General features: G+C 37.4%; 1 protein-coding gene across 2 annotated transcripts in view; it reads left to right on the plus strand.

Moving 5' to 3' along the window:
* Positions 1-10391, plus strand: part of EXO1 (exonuclease 1) — a 39943-nt gene extending 29552 nt beyond the window's left edge. Inside the window, exons 13-15 of one of the 2 annotated variants that reach the window (XM_047755095.1) lie at positions 3195-3296; positions 6401-6594; positions 10022-10391. In XM_047755095.1, coding sequence (XP_047611051.1) covers positions 3195-3296; positions 6401-6594; positions 10022-10163 — 438 coding nt within the window. In that variant the 3' untranslated portion in view covers positions 10164-10391. The remainder of the gene's footprint in view (positions 1-3194; positions 3297-6400; positions 6595-10021) is intronic. The other variant, XM_047755096.1, reaches the window with a different exon arrangement.
* The last annotated feature ends 216 nt before the right edge of the window (positions 10392-10607 follow it).

Below are 10607 nucleotides of genomic sequence, written 5' to 3' on the forward strand. Positions count from 1 at the left end.
GCCTGGGAACCTCCATATGCCATGGGTATGGCCCTAAAAAGACAAAAAGGCCAAAAAAAAAAAAAGGAATTGTTTGTTTACATATCCCTTTCTGGTATTTCCTTATTAGTGTAAAGAACTATAACAGATTTCTGTATGTTAATCTTGTATCCTGCCTCCTTGCTGAATTTATCAGTTCTAGTAGTTTTTATTTGGCATCTCTGGTGTTTATTATATATGTAGTTTATCATGTCATCTGCATATAATGACAATCTTACCTCTCCCCTACCAATTTGAACATTTTTTTTTTTCTTGTCTAATTGCTGTGGCTGAATACAAGTGGTGAAGATGGACATCCTTGTCTTGTTCCAGACTTTCAACTTTTCACTGTTGAGGGTTTTTTGTTTGTCTTTTTAGGGCTGCACCTGAGGCATATGGAAGTTCCCAGGCTAATGGTTGAATTGGATTTATAGCTGCAGGCCTACACCACAGCCACAGCAACAGGGGATCTGAGCCAAGTCTGCACCTTTACCACAGCTCATGGCAATGCTGGATCCTTAACCCACTGAGTGAGGCCATGGTTCAGACCCTCTTCCTCAGGGATACTAGTTGAGTTCATTACTGCTGAGCCATGATGGGAATTCCCCACTGTTGAGTATTATAGTGGCTGCGGCTATATTTATTTGTCATAAATTGCTTTTATTTTATTGAGATATGGTCCCTCTATACCTACATTGGTGAGGGGTTTTGTTTGTTTGTTTGTTTTAAGACTACTTTGTTGTTTTTTCTCTGCTTTGTTTGTTTGGCTGCAGCATGCAGCATCTTTATATGGGATCTCAGTTCCCTGATCAGGGATTGAACCTGGATCACAGTGGTAAAAGTGCCAAGTCCTAACCACTAGACCACCAGGGAACTCCCAGGTATTTTTTTTGTAAATGGATGTTGAATTTTGTCAAATGTTTTTTCTGCAACTATTGAGATGATCATACAGTTTTTCCTTTTGTTGTGTTTGTTTTTTTGTTTTTGTTTTTTACAACCACACTTGTGGCGTAGGGAAGTTCCTTGTGCCAGGGGTCAAATTGGAGCTGCAGCTGCCGGCCTATGCTACAGCCACAGCAACACTAAATCCGAGCCATACCTGTGACATATACCACAGCTCACAGCAATGCTGGATCCTTAACCCACTAAGCAAGGCCAGGGATTGAACCCACATCCTAATGGAGACCAGTCAGGTCCTTAACCTGCTGAGCCACAATGGGAACCCCTCTTTTTTGTTGTTGATAAGGTGAATCACATTAATTGATTTGTGTATGTTGAACCATCCTTATGACCGTGGGATGAATCCAACTTTGATTGTGGTGTATGATCTTTTTTTACGTCTTATTCGTAAATCCTTAATATACTCTTGAATTCTGATAACTTTTGAAACCTTTTAACAGAAGGGACCTCTTATTATGCTGGCATTTGTCTTACGTTTTAGTACTTCTGCACTACATTTTTGTTTATTCTTATTATTCTTGTTGAACTCTTTTATGACAAAATAGTAATACGAGTGATTTTATGTTATTCTGCTTAAATTAATAAAAGTATCCTAACCATTTTTCTTATTTATAAAATATCTTTATTCTTACTTAAGTAAAATAAAAACTCCAAGTAAGTATTGCTCCTAAGACTGAATGACATCATGTTTTAAAATTACATGATGACATAATAGCATTATTTAAATCTGAGTTATTTCAGATTTACCAATTTAACCTATTTCATTTCATATTTACAACCACCATTACCAAGATGTAGGAGCAATTACAGCCTTGGTAATATTTGATGGAATTTTGAGGTCTGATCATCCTAAATATTAAAAAATATCTAATAAATCACTATAGCTTATGTTTATCAAAAGGAAAATATTTTATTCAAGTTCCTAAAGGAAACTTGAGTTGTATCAGACTCAAATTAAAGGGAAAAAAGCCTAGTTAAAATGTGAAAACAAATTGTTTTTGTTTGGAGAGAGGTGAAATCTAGTAATATATTCAAACCTAAAATCCATCCCATGTGGTATTTTTTAAGTAAGAGTATGTCAAACCAAACAGTTGACGCTTTTGCTTTTCATTTCCCATTCATTTGCTTTGCCTTCAGTTCACCCATGTCTGTCTAGAAGACTCTGTATCTTTTCATAGGAGCCTCCATTTTGATAATGTTTTCCATTTTCCACCTCCTGCTGCGTTAGCCATGTTTTCAAATGATACTATGATAAGAGAGTCTTTTTTTTTTTTTTCCCCTTAAAACTTGTTACTTACTTTCCAAAAAGTTGAGGGAGTACCACATCACTGTGTTCTGTAGCTCTAGCGCGGACGGCTTGGTGCAGAATTTGGCATGAATCCTGCCGTTGTATCCATGAGCTGGAGTTACCTTTCCCCAGATTCGTGTTGTTTGTGCCACCAGGAATTACAAAACTATTCTTGGTTTGTACACGTAAGCACATGTCTTGCCTGGATAGAATTTAATTTCATCTGAGCATAAACACCTTCAATCTTAAAATCAAAGAGCTGTGTGCTCCCCCTGGTTCTGGACACCTACTTTCTAATTTATATTTTATGCAATTTACTTCTCCAGCAGAAAGATCTTACTGCTTTTCTTTAGTGAAACGGGCAAGCATCATTCTTTCCACCCTAGATTAATTTTCTTTTTTTCCCTCATTTTTAAAGTTTTATTGAAGTATAGTTGATTTACAATAAAATTAATTTTCTTTTATTCTATTCCATGCTTTTTATACTTTTTTTTCTTCTGAGAAATTACATTTTACTTACACTGAGTTTCTTTTTTTTTCTTTTTTTGTCTTTTGTCTTTTTGTTGTTGTTGTTGCTATTTCTTGGGCCACTCCCACGGCATATGGAGGTTCCCAGGCTAGGGGTCAAATCGGAGCTGTAGCCGCCGGCCTACGCCAGAGCCACAGCAACGCGGGATCTGAGCCGCGTCCGCAACCTACACCACAGCTCACGGCAACGACGGATCGTTAACCCACTGAGCAAGGGCAGGGACCGAACCTGCAACCTCATGGTTCCTAGTCGGATTCGTCAACCACTGCGCCATGATGGGAACTCCTGAGTTTCTTAATTTATTTGTTTTATGTTTTGTTGGGTATTGGTTAGTTGTCATAAAAATTCCATTGTAAAAAAAATCTAATTTTACTTTCTTTTTTGATCTCGGGAATCTAGGAATCTGATTGCAGTTTTAAGTCACTTGATAATCAAGGTAATCAGAAATCCAAGCTACACTTATTTCATTTTTCAAAAAAAGACACGCTTCTAAGGAACAAGGTAAATTATTTAAATTATTTTTAAATTTTCAGAAGCAGTTCATGCTTGTTACCAGGAAATAGAAATATAAGCAAATTAAAAGTCAAAATGCCTATATTTTTTTCACGAAAGTGTCTACCTTCAAACCTTCTACGACCATGTTTATGCTTGATTTGCAGGTGTTTGAGTTGTGAAACCTGCTGTTTTTCTCTTACAAAGATCTTTTTCCGGAGTTCCCGTCATGGCGAAGCGGAAACAAATCCGACTAGGAACCATGAGGCTGCGGGTTCGATCCCTGGCCTCAGTGGGTTAAAGGATCCGGCATTGTCGTGAGCTGTGGTGTAGGTCGCAGACTCGGCTTGGATCTGGCATTGCTGTGGCTGTGGCGTAGGCTGGCAGCTGTAGCTCCAATTAAACCCTTAGCCTGGGAACTTCCATGTGCTGCAGGTGTGGCCCTAAAAAGCAAAAAAAAAAAAAAAGATCTTTGTTCATGTGCTTATATAACATTATTTATGATGATTAAAATATGCCATTGTATGGGTTTAACTAATCCTCTTATGTTTGTCCTTTACCCTAACATTTATTTACTATAGCAAACAGTACCTCAACCAAGATTTTGTGGGTAGGATTTCCCGTCATGGCTCAGTGGTTAGCAAACCCGACTAGCATCCATGAAGACACAGGTTGGATCCCTGGCCTCGCTCAGTGGGTTAAGGATCAGGTGTTGCCGTGAGCTGTGATGCAGGTCACAGATACGGCTCAGATCCTGTGTTGCTGTGGCTGTGGCGTAGACTGGTGGCCACAGTTCTGATTGGACCCCTAGCTTGGGAACTTCCATATGCGTGGTTGCTGCTGTAAATAGACAAAAAGACAAAAAAAAAAAAGATTTTGTGGGTAAATATTTGAGTACCCATTCTTGATTATTTCATAGGGATGAATCCTGTGGAAGGGTATGACTGGCCCAAAGGCATGTAGGTTTTAAGGCTTTGATATCTATTGCAAAAAGGCCTTCTAGAAACTGGGTACCTGATAAGCCAAGTTTTTCTTTTTATCAAAATATGTAAATATTTATGTGCCTACATAGTGAAAGCTCCTGAGTGAAAGCATATTTTATATATTAAGTGTTCTTGCCCATTAGTATCAAAATACTAATTCCTAACTTAAAAATGGGCAAGGGACATGAACAGAGTTCACAAAAGAAAAAGTGCAAATGGATGAGTAACATAGAAAAGTATGTTCCACCTTGAGTAATCAAGTAATGCAAATTAAGGCAATAAAATATAATTTCTTACCTCTCGTTTTTCCATAACAGTTTTTAAGGTGGATAATCACATATTTAGGAGAGTAAGAATTGCTCTGCCATTTCTGGAAATCAGTATGAAAGAGTTCAAATAATTTAATCCATTAAGTGCCTTCTAGAACATGAACCTGAGATAGAGTTTAAATACCAGCACACTTACTCCTGCATTCATTACACTAGTGAATAATTGGAAAAAAATCTAAATGTCATATAAGGGAGTGAAATAAATTGAATACGCTGGTTTTAGCTCTTCACTGGTAAAATATAGGTGATTTTTTTCTTTGTTTTCTCATGTTTTTCTCCAGCGAACATTAATAATTATATTAATAATGAACATTTATGTGGGTGAACTGTATATAGTTAACATATTTTTTTTATGTTTACTTTGAAAAGGATACAAACCTTAAAACATCCTAATAAATGGTCTGGCATATCTATTTGAAAGAAGGTGCCCATCTTGTCATATGTAAATATAAATCCAAAAGAAATTAAAGATATAAATGTAAAATATGTAAATATAAGACTCTTAAGAACTTTGAGTGAGAAAGGGTTTTTCAAACAAATACTGTCTTAGAGCGATGTCTATTATTTTTGAATGAAAAAGAAACCACCCTGTTAAAAATAGTATGTGTAGCGTGGTGTTTTCTTTGCTTACATGCTTGAAAATACTCACACACACATTTCTGTGTTTGACTAATCATAGTAAAAAGTCTGGAAAGATACCACAGTTATTTGCAGTCATGGGTAAGCCTAGAGATGAAGAAAGTACCTTCTCTAAAAGGAGTGATTTCTGGACCTTAAATGGTCATCTTTTATTATTATTCTTTCTCTCAAAGATTTGCATTGCCACATCTGTTTCGGTGACATCTCCTCAGATGAATCTTCCCTCTTCCTCCCCAAGAGCCATCTTTAGTATCTAAAATTTAATATCTAAAACCATCTTTTTTACTTCTACCCAGTACTTCTTAAAGCATTTTTAGCAGTTATGTAAAATTATATTATTTGCTCTGCGTCACTTAGTTCCACCGTCTTAGGGTTGTCCTCTTTCTTGATAACTGCTGGCTTGATTCGTCTGCAGGGATTAAAGAAAAACCACAAAACATCTACTTATCAAAATCCTGGTTTTTTTCCTCTGTCTTCCTTCTTGCACTCCCTTTTCCCCATCACCAGCCTCCTAATTCAAGATTTCAGTGAAACTTTCCACTCCTTCTACACCCTCTACTAGATTCATCCATTTTAAAGCCTTGTTTATATTATCACACTTTTGCTATCCTAAAAAACAACACATCTTCAATAGCTTCATATTTTCCATAGCGTAAAAATCAGTGGATTCCACTTAAATGTCAGTAGAGATCTGCTTAGGTAAATTATGGCACATTTATGCAATGGAAACAACAGGCAACCTATTCACAACAAAACTCAGTTCTACATGTGAAATGGAAAATCCCCAAGATACAGTGTGAAGTAGAATCACGATATACTAATGGGGAAAAACAGGACGTAGCAGGCTGCCAGATGTGTGGGGGGCTGTGCGTGTGTATGTAAATAAATTCAGTAAATGCAAAGGACACTGGTGACAGCAACTGCCTCTAGGCAGTGAGTGGGTGAGGGAGACTCACTTTTCTCTCTCTTTTATAACTCTTGAATTTAATGCCAGGTGCTTGTACTACGTGTATAAAATGTGATGGTAGTTTTTGTCTTAGACATTTATAAACATTTTTGCTTTAAGTTATTTTTTGTTCTAGTGTATGAAGCATAGTTTGACATTAAAGAAAGGTAGTTGCTTTAACAGAATAGCATTAAAACTTCAGGTTTTCACCTTCAGGTTCCTGGGCTGTATAAATCTAGTTCTGTGGAGCATCTTTCTACAACCAAGATCAAACCTTTAGTACCTGCCAGAGTCAGTGGGCTAAGCAAGAAGCCAGCAAGCATCCACAAGAGGAACCATCACAATGCTGAGAACAAGCCAGGATTGCAGATAAAAATCAATGAACTCTGGAAAAATTTTGGATTTAAAAAGTGAGTTGCCTTGTTATTTATCCTAAAATAGAATAACTAATTTTTTTCTATAATTTCAATCCCTGTCTCCTAACTCTATTTTCATATGAGTCAGTGTCTTTTTCTCTTATCTTAAAGAGAATTATTTTCCTCTAGTCCCTTTATAACTGACCCTAAAAATCTTTAACTTCAATTTCTATACCTCTTTTAAGTAAAAAGATTGCAAACTAAAAAATGTCAGTTCTCAATCTGGCTTTGGGGTCTCTGTTAAGCAAGTTGCTTTTCTAGGCCTTAACTGTCTGTTTTCTTTCCTTCTAAACATTGTTTTAGACATGGAGGTGGGAAATCATGTACGGTACATCTGGATTTAAAGAAGTTTCCCTAAATTATCACATCTAACCTGGCGAGAATCATTGAATTAATATTGCCACATTTCTAATGTATAATGTAGCAAACACCATTTTAAAAGAATCGATTCTATATTTCCGCATTTTTTCCAACCACAATCTTTCTGTTAGACCACAAAACTAGCCACCAAGTAGCATCAATTTATAATTAATTTTCTCATTCTTACTGAGGCAAATGTCTTAAAAATAAAACCAAAGAAAAAGGAAGGGAGGGCAGTTTCATGGGGTGATAAAATTAAACTTAACCTAGTAGAAATGTTACCACAGTCAGATGCGATAGCATGAGTGGAAACGCTTTGTAAAAAGTGCTGGACAACTATTTTTTACTTTACACTGGGTAAAGTCTAGCATTAAAGCATGTAGCAACAGTTCTCAAACTTTTTGCCTTTAGGAACCCTTTACAGTCTTAAGTTCATTATTGAGGGCTCTGAAGGACTTTGGTGTATGTGTGTTTTATCTGTCAACATTTAAGCGTCTTAGAAATTAAAATGGACATTTAGAATATTTATTTTTAAATAACAATAATGAACTTATTATATCTTAAATCGATAGTGTATTTTTACAAAACTTGCAGTTTTTCAGAGTTCCCATTGTGGCTCAGTGGTTAACAAATCCGACTAGAATCCATGAGGTTTCGGGTTCAATCCCTGGCCTTGCTCAGTGGGTTAAGGATCTGGCGTTGCTGTGAGCTGTGGGGTACGTAGCAGACACGGCTCAGATCCCAAGTTGCTGTGGCTCTGGCGTAGGCCAGCAGCCACAGCTCCAATTGAAAAACCCCTAGTCTGGCAACCTCCATATGCCACAAGTGCGGCCCTAGAAAAGACAAAAAAAAAAAAGACAAATGAATTGCTGTATTTCAAAACCAAAGCAGTGAAAAGAATGACATTGTTTTGCATTTTTGCCCATCTTTGCTGTCTGATTTAATAGAACTGAGCTGGATTCTTAAATCTGCTTCTGTGTTTGATGTGTTACGAAATGTTGCTTTGTTGAATTACATGAAGAAAGTCTGGCCCCACACATGTTTGTGGTTGTAAAATATATATTTTAATAGCATTTTTATTGTAATTTTTATATTACACCAAAATTCAACAAGTGATAGTTTCTTCAAAGCAATTTTAATGTAGAATGTAGAACCACGGAGTTCCCGTCGTGGCTCAGTTGTTAACGAATCTGACTAGCATCCATGAGGAAGCAGGTTCAATCCCTGGCCTCGCCCAGTGGGTTAAGGATCTGGCGTTGCCATGACCTCTGATGTAGGTCGCAGGCGGGGCTCAGGTCCTGAGTTGCTGTGGCTGTGGCGTTGGCCAGTGGCTTCAGCTCCAATTGGACCCCTAGTCTGGGAACCTCCATATGCTGCGAGTGCAGCCCTAAAAAGACAAAAGACAATATATATATATATATATATATATATATATATAATATAAATATATATATATAATATAAAAAAAATATATATAATATAAAAATATAAATATATATATATGTGTAGAACCACGTAAGTTGACTTTTCCAGCACTGTGACATTGCAGCCTGTGGGTCCCTTTTGCACTTCCAGTGCCTCTGTTACTCATGCATGATCTTATCACATTGGCATTGATCATTTGGAAAATGTGGGTTTAGAGAGTTCTTCTTATCTTCCAGTTGTTGACACATCATTATACTAAAAAATCACAGTCATCACAAGCTTATCAGCGAAGCCTTTAAGCATTGGGAACCTGTCAAGTGACAGATAAAAGTTTTCCAAGATTTTAACTTTCACTTGAAAAGTTGAATTTTGTCATTGCCAACATATCCTGTTAGGTTTTTTCCCCTTAGTCTGTCTTTGTTCCTTTTAGAGAAGCCCTTTGCCAAATACCTAAATTTGAACAGCACACGCTTTTACTTGAGATAACCATCATACTTCATTATGCAACAAAAGTGCCTTCTCTTGGTTTCCCATTTTGTCATAGAATGTTAAGAAATTGAGAGGGTTGAGATTTGATGAAGTTAATAATTTTTTCTTCTTCATCAAGAGTGTTCTTGGAGTTCGTGGCTCAGCAGTTGGCGAACCCGACTAGCATCCATGAGGACGTGGGTTCAGTCTCTGGCTTTGCTCAGTGGGTTAAGGATCCGACATTGCCATGAGCTGGTCACAGACTTGGCTCGGATCCAACGTTGCTGTGGCTGTGGTGTAGGCCGGCAGCTACAGCTCCAATTCGACCCCTGACCTGGGAATCTCCATGTGCTGCAGGTGCAGCCCTAAAAAAAAAAAGAAGAGTGTTCTTTAGTGAGACTGACTCTTTTAACGTACTGTTGCTATTTCCTATACAATTCGTTGCTACTGTATTGATTCATGCTAAGTTGCCAGCAGCTTTACTCAGTTCTGCTTTTGGATTATCAGTACCATTGTCAGCACAGTAGGAAAGGCAGATAAAGTCAAAATATTATTGGGAAAATAGTTTTGATCTTACAAACCCCCTGAAGGGGTATTGGGATTGTTTAGGGGTCTGTGGATCATAATTTGAGAACTGCTGCTAGAGGGAAATCAAACATGCGGCAGTATTAAGTGCCTTTTAGACATTTAAATCACGTTGAATTTTTGTCGACAGGCATTAGGTTAACACATTATCTTCACAATAGGATTAATTTTTATAGACACAGAGCTCCCTTCCAAAAGTTGGAGGAGGGAGGGGGTCAAAGAAAAGGCTTAAGCATTTGTTCATGCTTTACTCTTGCTGGTTCCCAGCCAGACTGGAGAAGGTCCCAAGGAGGAAAAGAACTAAAGTTTTATTTATTGCAATCATTCTGCCTTAGCTAGTATATATTTAGTAGTGGTTTGGAAGGTGATTTAGGAAGTAGGAATGGGTACCAAGAAGCAAAACTCAAATTTTTATCGGGCATACTCAGAGGAGAGCCTGACTATGTCCTATGGTGACATCGAGACAAATTATACAGTAAAGAGTCTTACCCTCTTCATATACCTCTGTTTGAACAGTTCGGTTATTCTCTAATCACCCCTGCCCTAAAACGCCAAATTCATTTTATTTTATTATATCTTGCAGAGATTCTGAGAAGCTTCCTTCTTGTAAGAAGCCAGATCCCCTGTTTCCTGTCAAAGATAACATCCAGCTAACTCCAGAAGCAGAAGACGATATATTTAACAATTCCGAATGCAAGCGTGTTCAGAGAGCAATATTCCAGTAAACACAGGCACCTGGGAAGACTCTTACCTGCAAGAGACTCCTATCACTTGAAGTCCTATTTGGGTGTGAGACAATATCAGTCTGATGATTTATTCTTAGATCCACACCGTTTTTATTTTTTTTATTTTTATTTTTTTTTAAGCCACACCCACAGCATATAGAGGTTCCCAGGCTAAGGGTCAAATTGGAGTTACAGTTGCTGGCCTACATCACAGCCACAAGCACTGCAGGATCCGTAACCCACTTATCAAGCCCAGGGATCGAACCCACAACTTTATGGTTATTAGTTGGATTTATTTCTGCTGTGCCACAGTGGGAACAGCCACACCATTTTTAAAATAGAGGCATTTTGTATATTAACTGTGTTAACTGAATTTTTTCAGCTTTTTATATTTCCATAAGAAGCCAACTAGAGAAATAATTTTGGCTTCACAGTTTGGGGAAA

The sequence above is a fragment of the Phacochoerus africanus genome, chromosome 12 (genome assembly GCF_016906955.1).
Source record: "Phacochoerus africanus isolate WHEZ1 chromosome 12, ROS_Pafr_v1, whole genome shotgun sequence".
Classification (NCBI taxonomy): Eukaryota; Metazoa; Chordata; class Mammalia; order Artiodactyla; family Suidae; genus Phacochoerus; species Phacochoerus africanus.